General features: G+C 42.9%; 2 protein-coding genes across 9 annotated transcripts in view; both read left to right on the forward strand.

The window, feature by feature from the left end:
• The window catches only part of BCL2A1 (BCL2 related protein A1), a 410,729-nt gene that overhangs the window by 107,056 nt on the left and 277,200 nt on the right, over nucleotides 1-26,473 (forward strand). The window lies entirely within an intron of this gene.
• LOC309627017 (5-formyltetrahydrofolate cyclo-ligase) overlaps nucleotides 1-26,473 on the forward strand; it is a 298,975-nt gene that overhangs the window by 90,502 nt on the left and 182,000 nt on the right. For 7 of the 8 annotated variants that reach the window (XM_082388580.1, XM_082388577.1, XM_082388570.1 and 4 more), the window contains exon 3: nucleotides 22,059-22,111. The exons of the other annotated variant lie outside the window; for it this stretch is intronic. In XM_082388580.1, coding sequence (XP_082244706.1) covers nucleotides 22,059-22,111 — 53 coding nt within the window. The remainder of the gene's footprint in view (nucleotides 1-22,058; nucleotides 22,112-26,473) is intronic. 8 annotated transcript variants of the gene reach the window in all.

Raw genomic sequence — 26,473 nt, forward strand, 5'->3', positions numbered from 1 at the left:
TTGGGGTCCCTCCAGGTGTGCCACAGACCACCCCCAGGACCTGGGAGGAGCAGACCTCTCTACCTCACCTTCCCCTGTGGCCCTTTGAACCGTGGCTTACCATCCAGCACCCCACCCAGGGCTCTACTAACGGATGTTAACAAAGTCCCAACACCCCTTTTCTCCAGCCAGTCTGGCCTTTAGGGGTGTTGAGCCAGACTCCTTACCTTGTCCTGACTGCATTCTTTCTTTACTTTCACCCTCTGGATTCAGGGCACACTCAGTGCCAGCAGGATGCCATCCCTCATGGCTTGTGACAGTTTTCCCCCAGAGCTGGCCCGTTCCACCATCCTGCCTTCCGTGGAGACCTTCGGCTCACCTCCCATGTCCTCCATGGGACTCAGCAGCTGGGACTGTGTCCCTGACCCCAGACCATTGTGTCCACCTTCTGCCCACCTACTCTGGCTGCCGGTTCCATGGTGGCCCAGGGACCGTTGTTGCCAGCAGGGCCCTTCCTGCCAGGGGGGGAGCCTGGCATTCTGTGTCCAAGCAGATGGCACTGGAATGTGGTGAGCTCCCCTCAGGGCGGGGAGAGGAGAGGAGGGTTGGACACAGGGACTGGGTATTTCTTGGAGCCACCTCGTCACTGAGATGTAGCAGGTGCGTCCTAAGAGCTCTGGGCAGAGTGATTGCACTGTAGCCAGATGGGCTCTGAGGCGACCAGCATGGGCCTGTGTCTCGCGGCTGCGGAAGGACCAGGATGGGGATGGAGAGACCCAGAGGGTGGATGAAAGAGAGCCAAGGAGAGCATCTGTTCTCATTCTTGCTGTCGCTCTTCTAGCCCCTTCCCTTTCACGCTGTTATTTCAACCCCATTTGTGTAAGGTCATGCAGCTGGTATCGCCGAGTGTCTGCTATGCTGCAGACCAGGTGCTCAGCTCTGGGGCGCTGTGGTCGTGCCTCTTTGGAATTCCAGTCCTCCTGGGGAGATGCACTAGAGGGGACACACCACCCATCAGACAAGTTGAATGTTCACCCCACAGCGTCCTGAAGGAGCAGGACATGAAGCGGTGGTGAAGGTCCACTGCAGGGCGGTTTGACTCGCGGGGAGCTCAGAGAAAGCTTCCTGGGGAGACCACACCTAAGGTGCAGTCTGAGGGATGAGCAAGAGTCAAGTGGGAGAAGAGGGAGGAAGGGCGTCCCAGGCTGGGGAACAGTGTGCGAGGTCTTATTGTCGGAGGGAGAAGAGCAAATTTGAAGGACTCAAGAAAGGTGAGGGTGGTGGGAGTGGAGAGTTGGGGGCGTGTGGTGAAAAGTGAGGTGCTCAGTTGACTTTAAGATAAACTCCAGGGCAGGCAGGGGTCGTAGGAGGCTGTTTCTTTTGTGGGCTGAGAGGATGCACGAACAGGAGAGGAAATCGGCCAGTGGTGGTGACCAACAGCATCCTACTTGTAGTTAATACTTTTATGGTGCTTACCTTGTGCCAGGCATGGCTCTAAGGGTTCTGTGAATTCTCCTTAGGAAAGAATGAGCAAAGGGCAAGGCAGCAGGGTGGATTCACGAAGATCTGCACGGTTTTCTTTGGAGTCATCATAAAGGGAAGGCCAGCAACTTCACATGCACACTTTAGATTCCTCCACACTAATTAACGGGGTCATTTTACAAGTCAGTTTGGATGGTCAAAAGCTGGACTGAGGCTGAAATGATTTAATAGATGGGAAAGCCAAGATGGCTTGAATGCTTTGCCTTTTACCTACGATTTTTTTTTTATATGCTGGAAACCTAAAAACAATATTCATTATGAGCAGATTAAATTTTACTTGTTTGTTTTTAAAGAGTTATTAAGTCAGGTGGTGGATTTAGAACAGATGCCTTTGGAGATCAGACTCATGACTTGTTTTATTAGAGAGCAGAGAAATCGTGAAACATGCCATTTTCTGCTGCATTCTACCATGTTATTTTTCTTTTTCCTGGGTGAACTGCATATCTTGTCTTTTCCTAATATTCTGGCAGACATCTGCTAATAGACTACATGAAAAATGTTAGTTTTGTTTCATGTCCAATTTTTGTCGAGTTTTTTGAAGGGCTTTATGGGAAAGAAGCATGGGTTGTTGTCTCTGTGCATGACCTTGATGAAAGATGAAAATCTCTTTCCTTCTAGGAGTCGATGTATGATTTAGGATTCTAGGAACAAGAAAGCATTCTGCACACAGAGAGGTATCTGGCTAACATCCCACCTGAGTTTCCCAGTCTGTGAAGTGGGAATGACAATATTGTCTACTGCCCAGGGCTATGGTGCGGATTAAATAAGGTGATTCAAGCGAGAACCTAGAGTGGTGGTGAGCGCTCTATGAACTTGAGCTCTTAATTACATGCATGTTGACATGGGGCACATTCATGGACACTTGCAGGTGCATGTTCATATCGACACATATGTGCACATGTGTGCATGCACACGCACACACATGCAGGTTTGCTGAAATTCCCAAACAGAAAAGTAGTTTTAGGTGGTTATTCATTTGTTTGTGTGGGGCTTGAATGGAGCAAGGGCGAGTTTGACTAGAAGTAATAACCCCACCATCCAGCCCATCCAACAGATGTCCAGCTATGCCCTCAGGTGGCTTCCTGCTGACTCCCAGGCATCTTTGATCTCCCGCCCAGGCTTGAGTGACCATGTTGGCCCCCTTGGGATCAGAGCAGCCACTCCAGACACTTGAACCATCACCATGACCTGCACTGGCAGTCAAGAGGCTGAATGTGGTGGCAAAAGGAGCAGAGGAGCTGTGCCCTCTCAGGCCCCCTCCTGCCCGGATGGACACCAAGGACAACTACCTGGTCTGCTTTGCCTTTGGTCTCTCTGGCCCCTCTGTCTGGGCCCCCTCTCCACACCAACCCTCAGGTCCAACATCACCCATATTCCAAGTCCTGCCTCAAAATGCCATCTCCCCCTTCTCACGTCTTCTGAACCTTTTCATTTAGACCTGTCTTGTAGATGTTGGCATTTCTCTTGTGTGTTGTCCCCGCCAGAGCTCCCCTAGGAGGCTGGTCTTCCCTGAAGCCCCACATCAAGCTTGACCCAGGTAACACAATGACTAGAGCTGCTCCGGGTGTCTTGTCTCCACACAGTAGCTCCCCAAATTCCAGCTGGATCCCGTCCCTCCCTTGCTTTGACCCTTCACTGATCTCCAAGGCACTCAGGATAAGATCCGTAGTCTTTCTTAGGCTGCCTGGTTTGACCCTCCCTCCTTCTCCAGCCTCACTTCCCAGCAGGTTCCCTCACACCAGGCCCCAGACATGTTCTCCAGCACGTGGAGAAAGCCAAGCTCTTCTCTGACGCAGGGCCCTTGCACATGCTAGGCCATCTGCTTGGAGTTTCCCTCCCCTTCGCCTGGCCACGCCTATGCAGCCTTTAACTCTGAGCTTAAGTGTCACTTACTCAGAGCAGCCTTCCCTGATGTCCCCTTGTCCCACACGCCGTTCAACTCAGATGACATGTACTTATCATTCATGACATTCATGTCTGTATGTAAGTGCGTGTTTGTCTTTGTGATGGTTTAAGTCGAGCATCCGTACTAGAACTCCAGGAGGGCAGAGTGAGTCTTTGTTCATCGCCGTATCTGCTGCACTGAATACGAGGTCTACGTAGAGCCGGTGCTCAAAAGTAATTATTTTTGTGACTAAATGAAAGAGAGACAGGCACAGATCTGAAATTGCCCTTCTCTTTGCACTTCCTGTTTTGGAATCCAAGCCTGCCCAGACTTTAGGTCTTTGTTGTGAAACCCAGCTTTGCAGTGTTGCTCTTCTAACCTGGAACCAGGCGCTGCCCGGCCCCGGCTCGCGGACCACAGTTCGTGCGTCTAGCGGGAGCTGGCCAGGGTCCATAGGCCAGGTCTGCAGCTCTCGGCCCTTGTCTACGTCCGGCTGCAAGAGCTGAGAAAAACTGTCTGCCCACCAGCAGCTCTTCACCAGTGACACACAGAGCTGGTGTGTGACCCCATCAGCACCCTCAGGCTTAGGTCGGGGTAACCCCGAGGGGTGTATTCTGCACTATTTCCCAGAGTGGCCCTGTGGGGTTAAGCTCTGTCCCCATACGGTAGCTGGTTTATAATACACACTTTATTGGCTGACTTCCCTTCCCTGTCTCTCTTCCTCATTCTTCACACCCCAAATAAACTACTTGACCTCAAATCCTTGTCTCAGAATCTACCTCTAGGGGAACCCAAACTATGACAAGAAGTATTCCTAAACAATACAACACTATTCCATGATTTATTTGTTTTTAAATCTAAGTCTAAACATTTTTAAAAATTAATTAATTAATTTTATTTATTTATTTTTGGCTGCATCGGGTCTTCGTTGCTGTGCGAGGGCTTTCTCTAGTTGCGACGAGCGGGGGCTACTCTTCGTTGCAGTGCGCGGGCTTCTCATTGCGGTGGCTTCTCTTGTTGTGGAGCATAGGCTCTAGGCGCGCGGGCTTCAGTAGTTGCAGCACGCAGGCTCAGTAGTTGTGGCTCGCGGGCTCTAGAGCGCAGGTTCAGTAGTTGTGGCGTACGGGCTTAGTTGCCCTGCGGCATGTGGGATCTTCCCGGATGAGGGCTCGAACCCGTGTCCCCTGCATTGGCAGGCAGATTCTTAACCACTGCACCACCAGGGAAGTCCTAGTCCATTATTATTACATAATACACACTCTGGCAAAATGCTCCAGCACAAGTCTGCTCCTCAAATCCTCCCACGAGTCCCACGGATTTGTCTTAGTTTCATTTTACTGATAATGAAATGGGGATACATCAGAGAGGTAAAGAAATCTGCCTAATGCTGAACAGCTAATCAATTGCAGCCCTGGTCTGTTGCCCAGGGCACTTTTCTTTCCATCACCAGGACTCACAGGCTGTGGGTCTGAACCAAGCAGATGACCATGTGGAGATGGAGCAGCTAACTGCGAGGCCCAGGCTGTGAAGGATGAGCTCAGACCCCAAGACTGTCAACACTTAGAGAAAAGTATCCAGATGACTGGGCCTAGACATTCATTCACAAGTTCCCAGAGACTCATGCAGACCCACAAATGCCAGTGTGTGCACACTTAGGCTCACATATGCAGAAACAGGTATACCTGTTGGTGTCAACCTAGGTTTTCTAATTAAAAACAAACAGGACAGTAAGGCACATTCTGTCCAGCATCTCACACTCAAGCTTAGAGAAGCTAGGAGCTTCCTCAGGCCATTGGGCTCAGCCTCCTGCTTCTAAACTCTTCAGACACCTGAACTAGCACAGAATGAGCCTCTGTCAGCTCAGAAAGGGCACTTAACCAGCTACTGAGTGAATTGTTAAGGACCCTGGAATGATAACAGGCTTCTCAAAATGAGAAGATGAGGAATTTTCTTTTTGACAGTTTGAGGTTTAAAATTACACAGTAGAACTGATAGGCTCTTTCTGTCTCATAATGATGTTTGTCATGATACAAACACTTAAATGTTCGGAGGCTGGTCTCCTTGGACTTGACTCCCAGTGTCAAACGGAATTGTAACGCCATGATGAGCCATTGCGCCATGGCTGGTGACAGTCCCTGTGCGATGCTCACTGCCCAGCAAGGCTGTTGTTCTCGGCACATACGACGTGGGCTAATAACTAGGGGGGCCGTGTTCTCCACGGAGCTGTCACACGGGCCACGGGACTAGAAGGCAGGAACCAACAGCTCAGGAGCCCTTGGGAGTTAGATGGGTCCCAGAGTTCTGCCATTTCCCCCTCGGCTAGAAACATACAGAGCTGTCTGAATGTTATGGTCCAAACAAGGTCAGCACTAGAATAATTTCATCTACAGGTACTGTTCCTTTGATGGAATCATCACAGAGAATTAAACTTTAAATTGTACGATCTGTGAGAAGAACGAACATTGAGAGCATTCTGCCCGGAACATCTTAATTTCTGGAATCATTACAGTCTGATGAGTTGAGTCCTCAAATGGACTTTGTGAAAGTTGGGTGGTGAATTGCTCTGCATACGCATGGAGCAATATCAGGAAGATTGCAAGCTGAAAATGAGCATTCCAGGAGGGATAAAGCCATCTAAATACAATAGTAGAAGATTTTATGATGTTGCGTTTCTAGGTAGGTTGGACTTCTGAATCCTCAAGAAATTAAATTTTCTCTCCATCAAGAAATATCTTAGAGCTCTTCTGGTTGCAAGTGAGAGAAATCAATATAAACTTATTAAAATGCAGGGTGATGTTTTATAAGTGAGGCAGGATGGCCAGCTAGAGAAATTAGGTGTTTTCTCCTTCCTTCTCTCAAAGGGCTAGCAAAAAGCTTCACTGTTTTGGAAGGCTGATGTATCCTTTGCTCTAGGAGAGAAGAGGATTTTTAAAGTCAGTTTTATCAAGATAATTTACACACAGTAAGATCTATCAGTCTAAAAAGTGCAATTTGATGAGCTTTGTGGAAGATATACTGCAGTAGTATAACCACTGTCACAATCATGATAGAGAATATTTCCACACCCCTTCCCCCTCAACAAAAGTTCCCATAGGCCCCTTTGTGACCAGTCCCCTCCCGTCACCCGGGTCCCAAGAAGCTCTGCTTTCTGTCACAGTTTTGCTTTGGGTAGAAGTTCCTGTACATGGATTCTACAGCATCACAATTTTGAGATCCATCCCCATTTCTTGCTTATATTCTTGCTTCCTTCTTATTGCTGAGTAGTATTCTATTGTATAGCTAGACAACAGTTTATCTATTCACCAGTTGGTAGATATTTGGGTTGTATCTAGCTCTGAATACAGTACATGCCTTTGTGTGGACTTAAGTTTTCATATTTTGTGGGTAAATAACTAGGAGTGAGATTTCTGGGTCATAGAGTAAGTGCATGTTTAATTTTATGAGAAACTACCAAACTTTCCCAAAGTGGGTGTACTATATTATGCATTCCAACCAGCAATGTATGAGAGTTTTGGTTGTCCTGCATCCTTATCAACACTTGGTACTATCAGTCTTTAATTTTAGCCATTCTAGTGCACATGCAGGGGTATGTTAATGTGGTTTTTAAAAAATTTTTATTAGAGTATAGTTGATTTACAATGTTGTGTTAGTTTCAGGTGTACAGCAAAGTGAATCAGTTATACATATGCATATATCCACTCTTTTTTTTTTGAGATTGTTTTCCCATATAGGCCATTACAGAGTACTGAGTAGAATTCCCTGTGCTATACAGCAGGTTCTTATTAGTTATCTATTTTATATATACTAGTGTGTATATGTCAGTCCCAATCTCCCAATTTTTCTCTCCCCCCGCCATCGCCATCCCTTGGTAACCATAAGTTTGTTTTCTACATCCGTGACTCTACTTCTGTTTTGTAAATAAGTTAATTTGTACCCTTTTTTTTTAAGATTCCACATATAAACAGTATCATATGATATTTGACCTTCTGTGTCTGACTTACTTCACACACTGTGACCTAAATGTCCATCAGTAGAGGAATGGATAAAGAAGATGCGGTACATATATACAATGGAATATTACTCAGCCATAGAAAGGAATAAAATAGTGCCATTTGCAGCAACATGGATGGACCTAGAGATTGTCATGCTGAGTGAAGTAAGTTAATATGGTTTTAATTTACATTTTCCTAATGACTAAAGATGTTGAACATCTTTTCTTGTACTTAGCTTCCACTTATGTATCCTCTTTGGTGGGTTAACTATTCCAATTATTTGCCCATTTAAATACATGAGGTTGTCCTCTTTGCACTTAGATGGAAGTGTTCTTTATATATTTATCAAATCTACATTTTGGAAATATTTACTCCTAGTCTGCACTTGCTTTTTCATTTTCTTAGCAGTGTGTTTTACCTGGAGTGTTTTTATTGTTTACATTATTTCTGAAAATCAAAAAAATTTTAATGTAATTTCAGACTTACATAAAAGTTCCAAGAATAGTACAAAGAATCCTAAGATACATGTCATCCAGATTTCCCAAATGTTAAAATTTTATTGTGTTTGTTTACTTTTGCTTTATCTGTCTCTGTCTCTCTCAGTGTCTCTGTTTTCCTCTGTCTTTCCTGTCTTCTGATCTTGTATTTCTCTGTGTATTCACGTAATTTCTCTCCTTGTAGGTCAGTTTCCTCTGACTCTGTGGACATAGCAAAAAACTCTGTTTAAGTACCAGCTAACTCTAACTAGCAGCTCTGAGTTCCAACTACAAATGCCTGTGAGAGAATCTAATTGGTCAGCTTGGGCTGGGTATTGCCCCTGATCCAATCAACAGTGATCCTGTGGTGGGGTCCTTTGAGAATGAATCATGTGTGTATTTTCTAAGAATTGGATGAAAGAGAAGGGGGAGAAACAATAAGCATCTGTTCTACAAAACATGAAAACATTTGAAAAAATTACAAGAATATATAACTTCCCAAATGAATGTCCTTTTCACTACCTCCCTTGGGATACCAGGTGCTTTTTTCCAAAACCCGTGTCCTTTTTTCATTGCTCACCCTGGTGCTTACCTTTGAGGAGCAGTTACTTTACACTAGAAGAAAATCATCTATTCTTGGTAGTCACATTTCCATCTTGATGAAAATATGGTATTTTTTTCCACTTTTATTTATTTATTTATTTATTTTTTAAAATTTTAAATTTTTTTATTTTTATTTTTTAAAAACTTTTTATTTTATATTGGGGTATAGCTGATTAACAATGTTGTGATAATTTCAGGTGCACAGCAAAGCAACTCAGCCATACATATATATGTATCCGTTCTCCCCCAAACTCCCCTCCCATCCAGGTTGCCACATAACTTTGAGTAGAGTTCCCTGTGCTATACAGTAGGTCCTTGTTGGTTATCCTTTTTAAATATAGCAGTGTGTACATGTTGGATAGTGACGTAAGCACAGCTGGATACCCGAGGATGAAGGTGACTGTTGTACAGCTGGCTCAAGGTCTGAAACCTCTCTCTCTCTCCATCTCTTGGCCACTGCAGCCCAAGGGTCCCATTCTGTCATTCCTTCAGGGACCACTGAATCCAGAGGCTCAAAGATGATGCCAGCTTTCTCTCTCTTGCTCCTCTGCTCTCTTACGTCCTCTCTTCCTACTCACTCTATCCCCTGCAGTCAGGCTTTCCTCACATTGCTGTCATAGCCACTGAGAGCCCCCAAACTCACAATCTGTGCTAGGCAGAATAATGGCCTTTGAAAGATGCCATGGCCTAACCCCTGGAACCTGTGACTGTGTTACCTTACATGGCAAAAGTGAAGCAATATACAAGCCTCTGTGTCCCTGTCTTTTGTAGCACCATGTCCCTGTCTTTCGTAGCACCATGTTCCTGTCTTTCGTAGCAGGAGGCTTTGGCTTTAGTCCCTTAGGCCTCCCCTGAGTCTCAATGCTGGCTCAAGAGTTAATGATTAGGAAACGTGAAGCTATAGAAACAAAGAATAGCTGTTGGGCCAGGAATTCGAAACAGTTTAGACTATAAATCCACTACAGAGCGGAATCACCGAACTGCCGCTTCCCTGAAAGATACAGATACAGGCCTGACACACAATCCTAAGCTGTTGTTACAGGAAGCATACCTCCACCTCTCGAAAACTGCTGATTGCAGGCACGGAGACCCCAAACCGGTTGAAACCAGAAGGCTGATGATGCTCAAAACTTCACCTTGATGCCAACCAGTTTGAGAACTGAGCACAAGCTGATCAAGCACCTTGCTACCCCCTCCCTGACACTGCCTTCAAAACCCCTTCCCTATTTCTGCTATGCAAGTAGGTTCATCTGTACCATTTTTCTAGATTCCACATACATGCGTTAACGTATGATATTTATTTTTCTCTTTCTGACTTACTTCACTCTGTATGACAGTCTCTAGTTCCATCCACGTCTCTGCAAATGGCACAGTTTCATTCCCAAGCAACTATACTCCAATAAAAATTAAAAAAACAAAAACCAAAAAAACCCTTCTCTGAAAGCCGTCAGGGAGTTTGGGTCTTTTGAGCATGAACTGCCGGTTCTCTTTGCTTGACGCCCTGCAGTAAACTCTGTATTTTCCTTCATCACAACCTGGTGTCAGGAGATTGGCTCTACTGTGTGCAGGTGAGTGGACCCAAGTTTGGTCCAGTAACAAGGGGAACTCTGCACATGTGATTAAGTTAAGGGTCCTGAGATGGGGAGATTATCCTGAATTATTCAGGTGGGTCCAATGAGATCATAGAGGTTCTTTGAAGAGGGAGGCAAGAAGATCAAAGGCAGGAGAAGAGGATGGGATGACAAAGCAGAGGTTGGAGTGATGAGCTTTGAGGATGGAGGAAGAGCCACAAGCCAAGGAATGCAGGTAGCATCTAGAAGCTGGAAAAGGCGGGGAAGCAGCTTCTTCCCTGGAGCCTCCAGAAGGAACTGGTTCTGCTGACATCTTGATTTTAGCTAAGTGAAACTGATTTGGACTTCTGACCTGCAGCTGTAAGAGAAGAAATTCATATTGTTTAAAGCCACCACATCTGTTGGAAGTTGTTACAGCAGCCAGAGGAAACTAATACACAATCCAAAAGGAAGAGAGACCCTTTTGTTTAAAATTGATATACTAAAGCTTACAGAGGGTCTCTGATTTGCCTTGCCCCTGTGCCCACTTCTGGACCAAACACGATGAACGGGAGGATGAGGTAGCCAGGCCAGAATGGCCAGGCTTGGATCCCATTCTCACATTGAAGTCAGGAGACAGAAGAGGCACGTACAGTGGGATGAGGTGAGGCCACGCCTCCACAGAGAGAGGGTGGCTGGACTGAAGGACAGGCGCTCTATGGCCCACACTGTCCCCTCCCCCCGCCATGCCCAACCAGCCTTTGCTTCAAACGACTGTTGGAAATCACCTCTAGTCTTCAAGGACAAAGCCTTGACTGCAATGAGAACATTCAGAAGACTATGCTTTAGGCTCACAAAGCTATTTCAAAGGAAGAATATTTTGTGGTCTCTCAACGGCCTATTTGAAAGGAGCAAACTTCATTTGGATACATAAGATCTGGTATTTTTGTTGTAAATGGTGTCTTTTTGTGGTCAAAATAAAGATCTGCATTTATGTTCAGTCTGCCAAATACCAGCTTGCTGACCTCTGAGTTTCAGTTTTCTCATCTGTAAAATGGAGATAATGCCTTTCTAAGGGTTGTTGAAAGGATTAAAAGAAGGTGATTTATGTAAAACCTAGCACTATTTAAATGAAGTACGCAAAGCTTAGCACAGTTGTTTAATAAAGGATTGCCGTATTTTTCTTGTTCTGTATATACAGTAATATGCAATTGGCTTATGAAAGACCAAATCATGAGTGGGGTTGAGATGTTAAGCTCTGTGGATTACCATGAGCCGACTGTTAGCATTTATTTGCACCGTTTATGTATATATGGAGTGAGTTTCTTAAAAGCTAAAAATCTTAACATTTCTTTTTTCTTTTTTTTTCTTTTCTGGTGCCTGCTCCATTCTCTCCTGAATTTGAATATTTAGTGTTTAGCCTATTACACAGAATATGAGTGTTAGCTCAATGGAAATTTCCGTAAAAAGCCAGAAGTGAAGAAGAAAAGCCTCCACTTGCCCGGCAGTGGCCTACAAGGTCTGGCGCGGGGAGGGAGCCAAAGCGAACAGCGCGACGGCTCCCCACGGGAATCTGCTCCTCCAGGGCTGTCCCTGCCTGGGCCATACTCTATAACATGCCAGGCTTTCCCGTTCCTGCTTGCCCCGGGCCCAGCCCCACTCTCTTCCTAGGCTCTCCTTTCACATCAGCTCTGACACCTCTGGGTACCCACTTCTGGGTTCCCAACTTCTCACATAAATGGGTGACCAGCCTTATTTTAACCTCTTAAAATAAGAGGTTAAATTCAGAATTCTCTAGCATGAACTGTCAGGCATTCCTGGTGTTCTCTGAATTTGACTCCTGTGGTTCTTTTGTTGGAGGGCTGGAAAGTGACGCTGATACCAGACCACTGAGGCCATACAACTGGGCGGGCAAGGCTGCGTCCTGAAGTGAACTCTAGCCTGGGAGCCAAAAGATGGAAAAATAACCAAGATGTGGAACTTCCCTGGTGATCCAGTGGTTAAGACTCTGCCCTTCCGATGCAGGGGGCGTGGGTTTGGTCCTTGGTCGGGGAACTAAGATCCCACATGCCGTGCAGCATGGCCAAAAACAAAAAAACAAAAGAAAACAAAAAACCCCCAAATTACTATGATGTATGAATGGGCCAGAGAGGAACTTGAAGATTTTACAGGAAAGGAAATTTTGGGCAAGCGAGAGGGGAAAGGACTTAGCTGAGGGCCAAGGATTGAGAAGAGCAGCTTCCTTTTGCTCAGGATTCTGGCCATATGGCTTCTGTAGTGGATGCTGTTGGTGTTTTGCTCCGATCTCCTTTACGGGGCTGGGGAGACCACGCTCCAGCTGCTGTGAGGGTGGGCTGCAAAGGGCTCAGAGCTGCCCCATCTCTGGAGCACTGCTTTTGGTCAGTGGGAGCTACTTTACGTGGCAGGTTGTGTGTCCCCACACCCCCTCCCCCAGTGTAACCCACAGCCGATTACCGGCTTCTACAGAAGTACTAAAGACCATCACTTTGCCTCAAGTGAAACCAGCCCTGGTGTCATTCACACTCAAGAGTGCCCTGTGGGATTGGCTAAGACCACATCCTTGCTTAGTTCCTTATCCTGATTCCCTCATCTCCTTCTGAGAGCACTTCCTCAATACATCACATGTACCAGAATCCCTGCCCCAGGCACTAGGGACTGTGACCTGAGACACCTTTCAGACTTGTCCACCATGTTTCTTTCTAAATGGCCTTCCCATGGGCTCTTCCTTCTGCCTGAGATGCTCTTCCTCACCCCGTTCATCTAGTTAACGCCCATTCATCCTTCAGATCTCAGCAAGCATCACCTCCCTGGGGAAGACTTTGTTGACTTCCCTGACAAGGTCTAGTTCCCTGATACAGACCTCCCTCCGTGCATGGTGCCCCTCTCCAGTGAATCAATTGGTGGGGTTGCAATTCAGCATTTATTTGCGTGGTTATTAGATGAACATAGGACTTTCCCATTAGAGTGTAGATTTCATAAGGATCAGAATCATTTCTGCTTTTGCTCACCACCACATTCCCAGCAAAAGCCTAGGTCAGTACCTGACATGTGGGAGGTACGAAAAAATATTTGTTGAAGGAATGATTAAAACAAAGGGATTAAAAACAAAAGAAGACTTGAGAGAAAGCAAAGAAGGAGAGAGATTGGAGTTGCCAGCACTGGCAAGATGCTGCTGAAAGGCAAGTGTGGTGAGGACTGGAAAAGTGCCCTTTGGATTTGCCAATGTGGAGGTCGTGGGTGATCTTGATGAGAACAAGGTCATGGAGTGATGGAGGCTCGTGCTGAACCAGTGTGGGCTGAGAGCTGTGTGGTGGAGAATTGGAGAAAAGGTGTAGATGACTCTTCCTAGAACGGCAGGTAGCCAAGAAAAAGCCACCCAGGATGAGGCTTACTCTTCTCCTTTGGAGACCGGTTTCACTCCGGGCATGGATCTCTCCATACCTATCTGCCGTTTCCCCTCCAATGCATCCTGGGTAAGCCAATGAAACTGCTGACTTCCCAGGGAGACAGGAGTGCCAGCCTTTTGTGGCCTCCCCAGTATGGTGTGTGCCTGGAACCTCCACAGTGCCCTGCTGTGTCCCCATTCCTAGCATGTGACAACCCACTGCTGATGCTCAGAGGCTGCAGCCTCCCCCTCAAGCACAGGTGGCACTGGCCGAGTGTGAGCAGGCAAGGGCTCTGAGGCCAGTCAAGTACTCTGTGCTTCTCATCCAGGTGGCTGATGTCCAGTCCCACACCCAGCAAGAGTGCCAGTGCCCCTGGGAGGGTGGGACCAGAGTCTAGCTAGCCACCAGGGCTTCTTTCAAGATCTAGAATAGGAGGAAGCTAAGTAAGGGTTGATGTACACTGGTCATTTTCATAGAAGAATTGACTTTGGCATTTAATTCAGATGAAGAGACCAAGACTTAAAAAAGTTAAAAGAGTCAACCAAAGTCATGTGACCACTAAGTGAGGGAGCTAGGATTTGAATTCAGGGTGTCTAACTTCAGATCCTGGAACATTTCCATTATAACGTGCCATGGTAGTAGAGTCCTAGGGACCAAGGAGACAGGACTAGAGTCCTCCTGTTTTTCTGCATGGGTGGGATTTGTGCAGGACCCTCCCTCCACCTTGGTTTTATGTGGCCTTGCTGAGTCTAGTGGATTACACTAATGGCAGCCTCATTTGGCCAAACAGAGAGCTTACCAGTTCCTCCATTTCTTAGCAACCATGCAGAGTCAAGCCATGTCTAGTGGCCTGGGGAACTGGACATGGTGGTCCATTGGTACATTCTTCCCTGATTCCAAACCAAGGCCATTGAGCACCATTCACTCATCATCTTACCACGTCCTTTTTTTTTTTTTTAATTGAGCACATAATTTTTATCTTTTAATTTAAAAATTTTTAAATTTTATATTGCATTATAGCTGATTTACAACGTTGTGTTTGTTTCAGGTGTATAGCAAAGTGATTCAGTTACACATATACATTCTTTTTTCAGATTCTTATCCCATTTAGGTTATTACAGAACATAAGTCGTTGATTATCTATTTTATATATAGTAGCGGGTATATGTTAATCCCAAACTCCTAATTTAACCCTCCCCCACACATTTCCCCTTTGGTAACCATAAGTTTGTTTTCTAAGACTGTGAGTCTGTGTCTCTTTTGTAAATAAGTTCATTTGTATTAGTTTCTTAGATCCCACATATAAGCAATATCATATGATTATTTGTCTTTCTCTGTCTGACTTACATCACTTAGTATGATCATCTCTAGGTCCATCCATGTTGCTGCAAATGGCATTATTTCATTATTTTTTTATTGGCTGAGTAGTATTCCACTGTATATATATGTACAACATCTTCTTCTTTTTTCTTTTTTTAACATTCTTATTGGAGTATAATTGCTTTACAATGTTGTGTTAGATTTTGCTGTATAACAAAGTGAATCAGCTATATGTATACATATAACCTCATATCCCCTCCCTCTTGCACTTCCCTCCACCCTCCCTAGCCCACCACTCTAGGTGGTCACAAAGCACCGAGCTGATCTCCCTGTGCTATGTAGCTGCTTCCCACTAGCTATCTATTTTACAGTTGGTAATGTATATATGTCAGTGCTACTCTCTCACTTCATCCCAGCTTACCCTTCCCCTTCCTTGTGTCCTCAAGTCCATTCTCTATGTCTGTGTCTTTATTCCTGTACTGCCCCTAGGTTCATCAGAACCTTTTTTTTTTTTTTAGATTCCATATATATGTGTTAGCATACAGTATTTGTCTTTCGCTTTCTGACTTACTTCACTCTGTATGACAGACTCTAGGTCCATCCACCTCACTACAAATAACTCAATTTTGTTTCTTTTTATTGCTGAGTAATATTCCATTGTATATATGTGCCACATCTTCTTTATCCATTCATCTGTCGATGGACACTTAGGTTGCTTCCATGTCCTGGCTTTTGTAAATAGTGCAGCAATGAACATTGTGGTACATGTCTCTTTTTGAATTATGGTATTCTCAGGGTATATGCCCAGTAGTGGGATTGCTGGGTCATATGGTAGTTCTGTTTTTAGTTTTTTAAGGAACCCCCATACTGTTCTTCATAGTGGCTGTATCAATTTACATTCCCACCAACAGTGCAAGAGGGTTCCCTTTTCTCCATGCCCTCTCCAGCATTTATTGTTTGTAGAGTTTTTGATGATGGCCATTCTGACCGGTGTGAGGGGATACCTCATTGTAGTTTTGATTTTCATTCCTCTAATGATTAGTGATGTTGAACATCCTTTCATGTGTTTGTTGGCAATCTGTATATCTTCTTTGGAGAAATGTCTGTTTAGGTCTTCTGCCCATTTTTGGATTGGGTTGTTTGTTTTTTTGATATTGAGCTGCATGAGTTGCTTGTATGTTTTGGAGATTAATCCTTTGTCAGTTGCTTCATTTGCAAATATTTTCTCCCATTCTGAGGATTGTCTTTTCATCTTGTTTATGGTTTCCTTTGCTGTGCAAAAGCTTTTAAGTTTCATTAGGTCCCATTTGTTTATTTTTGTTTTTATTTCCATTTCTCTAGGAGGTGGGTCAAAAAGGATCTTGCTGTGATTTATGTCATAGAGTGTTCTGCCTATGTTTTCCTCGAAGAGTTTTATAGTGTTTGGCCTTACATTTAGGTCTTTAACCCATTTTGAGTTTATTTTTGTGTATAGTGTTAGGAAGTGTTCTAATTTCATTCTTTTACAGGTAGCTGTCCAGTTTTCCCAGCACCACTTATTGAAGAGGTTGCCTTTTCTCCATTGTATATTCTTGCCTCCTTTATCAAAGATAAGGTAACCATATGTGCATGGGTTTATCTCTGGGCTTTCTATCCTGTTCATTGATCTATATTTCTGTTTTTGTGCCAGTATCATACTGTCTTGATTACTGTAGCTTTGTAGTATAGTCTGAAGTCAGGGAGCCTGATTCCTTCAGCTCTGTTTTTCTTTCTCAAGATTGCTTTTGCTATTCGGACTCTTTTGTGTTTCCATAAAAATTGTGAAATTTTTTGTTCTAGTTCTGTGAAAAATGCCATTGGTAGTTTGATAGGGATTGCATTGAATCTGTAGATTGCTTTGGGTAGGATAGTCATTTTCACAATGTTGATTCTTCCAGTCCAAGTACATGGTATATCTTTAAATCTGTTTCTATCATCTTTACTTTCTTTCATCAGTGTCATAGTTTTCTGCATACAGGTCTTTTGTTTCCCTAGGTAGGTTTATTCCTGGGTATTTTATTCTTTTTGTTGCAATGGTAAATGGGAGTATTTCCATAATTTCTCTTTCAGATTTTTTGTCGTTAGTGTATAGGAATGCAAGAGATATCTGTGCATTAATTTTGTATTCTGTTACTCTACCAAATTCATTGATTAGCTCTAGTAGTTTTCTGGTAGCATCTTTAGGATTCTCTATGTATAGTATCATGTCATCTGCAAACAGTGACAGTTTTACTTCTTCTTTTCCGATTTGGATTCCTTTTATTTCTTTTTCTTCTCTGATTGCTGTGGCTAAAACTTCCAAAACTATGTTGAATAATAGTGGTGAGAGTGGGCAACCTTCTCTTGTTCCTGATCTTCGTGGAAATGGTTCCATTTGTTCACCATTGAGAATGATGCTGGCTGTGAGTTTGTCATATATGGCCTTTACTATGTTGAGGTAAGTTCCCTCTATGCCTACCTTCTGGAGAATTTGTATCATAAATGGGTGTTGAATTTTGTCAAAAGCTTTTTCTGCAGCTATTGAGATGATCACATGGTTTTTATCCTTCAATTTGTTAATGTTGTGTATCATGTTGATTGATTTGTGTATATTGAAGAATCCCTGCCTTCCTGGGATAAACCCCACTTGATCATGGTGTATGATCCTTTTAATGTGCTGCTGGATTTTGTTTACTAGTATTTTGTGGAGAATTTTTGCATCTATGTTCATCAGTGATATTGGTCTGTAGTTTTCTTTTGTTCTGTGACATCTTTGTCTGGTTTTGGTGTCAGGGTGATGGTGGCTTCATAGAATGAGTTTGGGAGTATTCTTCCCTCTGCTATATTTTGGAATAGTTTTAGAAGGATAGGTGTTAGCTCTTCTCTAAATATTTGATAGATTTCACCTGTGAAGCCATCTGGTCCTGGGCTTTTGTTTTTTGGAGTTTTTTTAATCACAGTTTCAATTTCAGTGCTTGTGATTGGTCTATTTATATTTTCTATATCTTCCTGGTTCAGTCTCGGAAGGTTGTGCTTTTCAAAGAAATTGTCCATTTCTTCCAGGTTGTCCATTTTATTGGCATATAGTTGCTTGTAGTATTCCCTCATGATCCTTTGTATTTCTGCAGTGTCAGTTGTTACTTTTCCTTTTTCATTTCTAATTCTGTTGATTTTAGTCTTCTGCCTTTTTTTCTTGATGAGTCTGGTTAACAGTTTATCAATTTTTTTCATCTTCTCAAAGAACCAGCTTTTAGTTTTATTGACCTTTGCTATTGTTTCCGTCATTTCTCTTTCATTTATTTCTGAACTGATCTTCATGATTTCTTTCTTTCTGCTAACTTTGGTTTGTTTTTTTGTTCTTCTTTCTCTAATTGCTTTAGGTGTAAGGTTAGGTTGTTTATTTGAGATTTTTCTTGTTTCTTGAGGTAGGATTATATTGCTATAAACTTCCCTCTTAGAACTGCTTTTGCTGCATCCCATAGGTTTTGGGTCATCGTGTTTTCATTGTCATTTACTTCTAGGTATTTTTTTATTTCCTCATTGATTTCTTCAGTGATCTCTTGGTTATTTAGTAGCGTATTGTTTAGCCTCCACGTGATTGTATTTTTTACAGTTTTTTTCCTGTAATTGATATCTAGTCTCATAGTTTTGTGGTTGGAAAAGATACTTGATACAATGTCAGTTTTCTTAAATTTACTGAGGCTTGATTTGTGACCCAAGATATGATCTATCCTGGAGAATGTTCCATTCGTACTTGAGAAGAAAGTGTATTCTGTCATTTTGGATGGAATGTCCTATAAACATCAGTTAAGTCTATCTGGTCTGTTGTGTCATTTAAAGCTTGTGTTTCCTTATTTATTTTCATTTTGGATGATCTGTCCATTGGTGAAAGTGGGGTGTTAAAGTCCCCTACTGTTATTGTGTTACTGTCGATTTCCCCTTTTATGGCTGTTAGCACTTGCCTTATGTATTGAGGTGCTTCTATGTTGGGAGCATAAATATTTGCAATTGTTATAACTTCTTCTTGGATTGATCCCTTGATCATTATGTAGTGTCCTTCTTTGTCTCTTGAAATAGTCTTTATTTTACAGTCTATTTTGTCTGATATGAGTATTGGTACTCCAGCTTTCTTGTGATTTCCTTTTGCATGGAATATCTTTTTCCATCCCCTCACTTTCAGTCCGTATGTGTCCCTAGGTCTGAAGTCAGTTTCTTGTAGGCAGCATATATATGGGTCTTGTTTTTGTATCCATTCAGCCAGTCTATGTCTTTTGGTTGGAGAATTTAATCCATTTACATTTAAGGTAATTATTGATATGTATATTTTTATTACCATTTTCTTAATTGTTTTGGGTTTGTTTTTTTAAGTCTTTTCCTTCTGTTATATTTCCTGGCTAGAGAAGTTCCTTTAGCATTTGTTTTAAAGCTGGTTTGGCGGTGCTGAATTTTCTTAGCTTTTGCTTGTCTGTAAAGCTTTTAATTTCTCTGTCAAATCTGAATTAGATCCTTGCCGGGTAGAGTACTCTTTGTTGTAGGTTTTTCCCTTTCATCACTTTAAATATGTCCTGCCACTCCCTTCTGGCTTTCAGAGTTCTGCTGAAAGATCAGCTGTTAACCTTATGGGGTTTCTCTTGTATGTTATTTGTTGCTTTTCCCTTGCTGCTCTTAATATTTTTTCTTTGTATTTAATTTTTGATAGTTTGATTAATATGTGTCCACTGCTCAATTTTGGGACGATTCGTTTTCTATTCAGGTATTCCACAGATGCAGGGTACATCAAGTTGATTGTGGGAATTTAATCCACTGCTCCTGAGGCTGCACAGTGAAATTTCCCTTTCTCTTCTTTGTTCGCACAGCTCCTGGGGTTCAGCTTTGGTTTTGGCCCCACCTCTGCATATAGAGGCCTCTGTTCCCACCCAGACAGGACAGGGTTAAAGCAGCGGCTGAATAGGGGGCTCTTGCTCATCCAGGCTGGGGGGAGGAAGGGGTACAGTAGTTATAATTGGAATGCAGGGTGAGCCTGCGTGACGTTGCAACAGCCTGAGGCATACAGTGTGTTCTCCTGGGGAAGTTGTCCCTGGATCACGGGGCTCTGGCAGTGGCGTGCTGCACAAGCTCCTGGCGGGAAGTGTGGATAGTGACCTGTGCTTGCACACAGGATTCTTGGTGGCTGCAGCCGCAGCGTTAGCATTTCACTCCCGTCTCTGGGGTCCAAGCTGATAACTGTGGCTTGCACCCATCTCTGAAGCTCATTTAGGCGGTGCTCTGCCTTCTGTGGGCAGATGGGGAAGGACTCCCCTCTCTTTGTGCACCCTGAAATAATGGTCTTTTGCCTCTCTGGCAGGTCCAGACTTTTTCCAGGACTCCTGGCTAGCTGTGCTGCACTAGCCCCCTTCAGGCTGTGTTCATGCAACCAACCCCAGTCCTCTCCCTGGGATCTGACCTCCGAAGCCCGAGCATCAGCTCCCAGCCCCCACCCCCTACAGCAGGTGAGCAGACAAGCCTCTCAGGCCAGTGAGTGCTGGTCGGCACTGATCCTCTGTGCGGGAATCTCTCTTCTTTGCCCTCTGCATTCCTGTTGCTGCGCTCTCCTCCGTGGCTCCGAAGCTTCCCCCCCTGCCCACCCCCATCTCTACCAATGAAGGGGCTCCCTAGTGTGTGGAAACTTTTCCTCCTTCACAGCTCCCTCCCAGAGGTGCAGGTCCCGTCCCTATTCTTTTGTCTCTGTTTTTCCTTTTTTCTTTTGCCCTACCCAGGTAAGTGGGGAGTTTCTTGCCTTTTGGGAAGTCTGAGGTCTTCTGCCAGCGTTCAGTAGGTGTTCTGTAGGAGTTGTTCCACATGTAGATGTATTTTTGATGTATTTGTGGGGAGTAAGGTGATCTCCACGTCTTACTCCTCCACCACCTCGAAGGTCTCCCCTTTCTTTCCTTTGTGCTTGGTCCAGTTTAACTTGCTCACATGGTGCTGCATGTGAAGGCCTTGTACCTCTGTTCCACACCTTCTTTATCCATTCCTCTGTTGATGGACTGCCACAGGTCATAAGTCAGAATTTCTATCTTTTTTAAATTGGAGTATTGTTTTAGTTTATACTTTACAGCAAAGTGAATCAGCTATACGTATACATATATCCCCTCTTTTTTGGATTTCCTTCTCATTTAGGTCACCACAGAGCACTGAGTTGAGTTCCCTGTGCTATACAGTAGGTTCTCATTAGTTATCTATTTTATACATAGTAGTGTATATATGTCAATCCCAATCTCCCAATTCATCCCACGCCCCTTTCCAACTTTGTTTACATATGTTTGTTCTCTACGTCTGTGTCTCTATTTCTGCTTTGTACATAAGATTGTCTATACCAACTTTTTCAGATTCCACATATATGCTTTAATACATGTTATTTGTTTTTCTCCTTCTCACTTACTTCACTCTGTATGACAGTCTCTAGGTCCATCCATGTCTCTACAAATGACCCTATTTCGTTCCTTTTTATGACTAATATTCCACTGTATATATGTATCACATCTTCTTTATCCATTCCTCTGCTGACAGACATTTAGGTTGCTTCCATGTCCTGGCTATTGGAAATAGTGCTGTAATGAACATTGGGGTGCATGTGTCTTTTTGAATTATGATTTTGTCTGGATATATGCTTGTCTGGATATATGCCCAGGAGTGGGATTGCTGGGTCATATGGCAGTTCTATCTTTAGTTTTTTAAGGAATCTCCATTCCTCTGTTGATGGATTACTACAGGTCTTAAGTCAGAATTTGTATCTTGCTGCATAAGGACTGTACCTCCTCAGCTTTCTCCTTGTGGATCCTGTACATCTGTCATTGATAGGTTGTATTTCCAAGGCTAAGGTTGTTCATGTGTAGGCTCAGCTTTTCTGATGGTGATGGCAGGTGGTAGATGGAGTGCAGTGGGGGTGGGAGGGGAGAGGGGTTGAAGAGATGGAGAGTCTAAGATCTTGGAATCAGGCTCTGAAGGTTAATCCCAAAATTAGAGGCCTGTAGTCTTCAACTCAGAACAGCCCCATTCATCCTGTTCTTGTGGGATAGAAATCCTACTCTGCCCATGAAAGAAAGGGTTAGTTTCTATTGCATCTGGCCAAGGATCCCCAAAGTATCAGAAAACTAAAAAATATATAACATAGCCAGAGAGTAGAATCAAGGCCTCTTGATTTCTACTCTGATAATAATAATAATCACTATCATAGAAATAAATAACATTTTTATCATACGATAGCCTACAAAGTACCATCTGTGTAAATCACCTTATTTCACCTAATTTTTTTTCCCTGCTTTTAGGTTCTCTGCTTTCCAGCACTACAAGTGAACCTGTAGAGATGAGAGTCTGCCAGGTCAGCAATATGTTACTATTTTTACCTGATTACTCTGTACAGAATATTCAGAGCATGGGTCTGGTCCCTGAAGGATGAATTTACAAAGAATGCATTTAGTATATAGTCAAACCTGGATTTCAGCTATGCATACCTATTTATAGTGTCAGCCTCCATTTTAAGTTCATTAAGAAGAAAAAATAAATTTATTTAATGCAAAGTTAGTCCACATTTAGGACATAAATGTGAGAATGATTTACTTTTTTACTTTATTTTCTTTTATATATATATATTTTTGGCTGCATTGGGTCTTCATTGCTGTGTGCGGGCTTTCTCTAGTTGTGGCCAGCAGGGGCTACTCTTTGTTTGGTGCACAGGATTCGCACTGCAGTGGCTTCTCTTGTTGTGGAGCATGGGCTCTAGGTGCATGGGCTTCAGTAGTTGCAGCACATGGGCTTGGTAGTTGAGATGCATGGGCTCTAGGGCGCAGGCTCAGTAGATGTGGTGCACAGGCTTAATTGCTCCACAGCATGTGGGATCTTCCCAGACCAGGGGTCGAACCTGTGTCCCCTGCATTGGCAGGCAGATTCTTAACCACTGCGCCACCAAGGAAGTCACGAGAATGATTTTCTATGTGATGTAATTCAATATACTGGCTCCTAACTCACCAAAAGATGGCTGAGGTCTACATGAATATTTACATTTAATCAGACTAAGGCATCCCCTACCATATTTTTGCTGGAGAAGGAGAAGTTAAGAAGCGAAGCTAGTCTAATTTGCATATGAAATCTGGCCAACATAATATGTATTCCTTGTTCATTATCACTTATGTACAATCAGAAGCCAATTTTTCTTTCAAAAGAAGCCCCACAGCTGAGTTTTCAGCTTTTGCCAGGCCTCTCTTGAAAACTATTGTCAAACGAAGGAAAAAGCACTTTTCTATGCATAATTGAGCTTATCTAGAAGTGTTAAGTCTTTGCAGGGCAAATGGAAAGTGTGTGTGTGTGTGTGTGTGTGTGTGTGTGTGTGTGTGTGTGTGTGTGATGGGTAGCAAACTCAAACTGGTATGATTTATTGAAAGGGCTGATTTATGTCCACTCCTGGCCTGAGAACATTAATTGCAATAATCAGACAGGGTTTCTAGTTTATAAGAATATTTGAAATGGGGGTGAGGAGAGAATATTTTGTCTCCACTTTCAGACCTCCTGTCCCTTAGTAGTGGTGGCCTGTGGGTTCACTGGGTGACACAGGGAAAGACAGACTGACTTGGCTCATTGTCTATTAGGGCACTTTATAGACTTTTAGGATGTCTGCTGGCATCATGAGGGCAAACAGCACAACATCTCCTGCTTAGTGGAGTACACTTTGATCAAAGTGTCCATAGATTAAAAACCCCATCATTGAAACTAAATGAAGCAAAACAAGATGTAAAATGTACAATCCTTATCAAAATTCCAGCTGCTATTTTTGTAGGAATTGGCAAGCTGATTTTAAAATTCACATAGAAATGCAAAAATGCAAAAAAACTGAAATAACACCCCCCTCCAAAAAAAATCATTGAAGAATTCACACTTATCAACTGTAAAACTTACTACAAATCTACAGTAATCAAAACAGTGTGATACTAACATAGGGATAAACATATAAATCAATGGGATATAATTGAGGATACAGGAAAAAAGAAGCCCCTCAAATTTATGGTCAATTAATATTTGACAAGAGTGCTAAAACAAATAAGGGAACAAATATGTAATCTTTTCAACAAACGGTGCTGGAACAACTGTATATCCACATGCAAAAGAATGAAGTTGGACAGCTACCTCAAAGCATATACAAAAATTAACTTGAAAGGAATCAAAGACCTAAATATAACAGCTAAAGTTATAAAACTCTTAGGAAAAAACAGAAGAGTAAATCTTCATGATGTTGGATTAAGAAATGTTTTCTTAGATATGAAACCAAAAGAAAATGTGACAAAAGAAAAATAGCTATATTGGACTTTATCAAAATTAAAAATTTTTGTGTTTCAGAGGATACTATCAAGAAAGTTAAAAGACAGCCCATAAGATGGAAGAAAATATTTTCAGGTCCTATATCTGAAGAGGGACTGGTATTCAGATCTCTTACAACTCAATAACAAAAAGACAAAAACCCAGTTAAAAATGGCAAAGGATCTGAATAGACATTTCTCGAAATAACATATACAAATTGCCAATAAGCACATGAAAAGATGCTCAACTCACTAGTTATTAGGGAAATGCAAATCAAAACCACAATGAGATACCATGTCACAACCACTATTTATTCTGGTCAGAATGCTCTTAATAATATTTCTATCTTTGGAATTAATTTAGATTTTCTTTATGGCTTAAAATATGGTTTATTTTCATAAATGATCTAAATGTAATTGAAAAGAAGGAATATCCTGTATTATCATGGTACAGGGTTGATATATAGCTATAAGGTATACTTTATTGATTATGTATTATGTTTTTCTTTATCCTTGCTACATATTTTCTCCTTAATCTGTCTAGGTCAGAGGAAGGTGTTTTAAATTCTCTTATTATTAGTGTGGATTTGTCTAGTTTTCCTTTTATCTTCTATAGTTTGTGCTTTATTAAAGTTTCTGCTATATTATTTTGTGCACAGAAATTTATGTACAACTTCATTATGCATTATGGCTTTTAGCATTATAAAGTATCCTTCTTTGTCTATTTTAATGCTTTTAATCTTTTTTTTATTATTCCAGTGGCTTGTTTGTTTACTTATTTATTTATTTTTGACTGCACTGGTTCTTTGTTGCTGCACGTGGGCTTTCTCTAGTTGCGGTGAGTGGGGGCTACTCCTTTTTTTTTTTTTTAAAGGCAGTTTTTTTTTTCTTTTATAAGTGGTTTTTTGTTTGTTTTAAATTTTTATTTATTTATTTATTTATTTATGGCTGTGTTGGGTTTTTGTTTCTGTGCAAGGGATTTCTCTAGTTGTGGCAAGTGGGGGGCCACTCTTCATTGCGGTGCACGGGCCTCTCACTATCGCAGCCTCTCTTGTTGCGGAGCACAGGCTCCAGACACGCAGGCTCAGTGATTGTGGCTCACGGGCCTAGTTGCTCCGCGGCATGTGGGATCTTCCCAGACCAGGGCTCGAACCTGTGTCCCCTGCATTGGCAGGCAGATTCTCAACCACTGCGCCACTAGGGAAGCCAGGGGCTACTCTTTGTTGTGGTGCATGGGCTCTAGGCACACAGGCTGCAGTAGTCGTGGCTCATGGGCTCTAGAGCACAGTCTCAGTAGTTGTGGTGCACGGGCTTAGTTGCTCCGCGGCATGTGGGATCTTCCTGGACCAGAGCTCGAAGCCATGTCCCCTGCATTGACGAGCGGATTCTTAACCACTGCACCACCAGGGAAGTCCCAATGCTTTTAATCTTGAATTATAGATTATTTGACACAAAGATCATAACACCTGCTTTCATTTTATCTTTACCTTAAAATTTTTTTTACCTTTTATTTTAACCTTTCTGAATTGGTTTTGTGTATGTGTCCCTTAAGAAAACATGGAGTTTTATTGGCTTTGTTAACTGATCTAAAATCTATATATACATATAGATTTTTAAGTGAGTTTAGGTTATTTACATTTATTCATATTAGTGAAAGGTTTGGTTTCAGTTATCATGTTGTTTTCTGTTACATTTACTATAAACACATAAAGTCACTTTCTCTTTGGCTTCCAAGTACCAAAACCTAAGCAGCAAAACAAAGTAGCTTAAGCAAAGATGTAGGACTTTTTGGAAGGTCACTGGGAAAACTCATAGAATGTAAGGTGGAACTAGAAATCAGGGCAACAGATTAAAGAAACTTTAATAGGGGAGATTGGTTCAAGATGGCGGAGTAGAAGGACATGTGCTCACTCCATCTTGCAAGAGCACCGGAATCACAACTAACTGCTGAACAATCATCGATAGGAAGACACTGGAACTCACCAAAAAAGATACCTGACTTCCAAAGACAAAGGAGAAGCCACAATGAGACGGTAGGAGGGGCGCAATCACAATAAAATCAATTCCCATAACTGCTGGGTGGGTGACTCACAAACTGGAGAACACTTATACCACAGAATTCCACCCACTGGAGTGAAGGTTCTGAGCCCCACCTCAGGCTTCCCAACCTGGGGGTCCGGCAACGGGAGGAGGAATTCCCAGAGAATCAGACTTTGAAGCCTAGTGGGATTTGATTGCAGGACTTCAACAGGACTGGGGGAAACAGAGACTCCACTCTGGGAGGGCACACACAAAGTAATGTGTGCCTCAGGACCCAGGGAGAAGGAACAGTGACCCCATAGGAGGCTGAACGAGACGTACCTGCTTGTGTTGGAGGGTCTCCTGCAGAGGTG

The sequence above is a fragment of the Balaenoptera borealis genome (assembly GCF_965194805.1).
Source record: "Balaenoptera borealis genome assembly, chromosome: 3".
NCBI classification, from domain to species: Eukaryota; Metazoa; Chordata; class Mammalia; order Artiodactyla; family Balaenopteridae; genus Balaenoptera; species Balaenoptera borealis.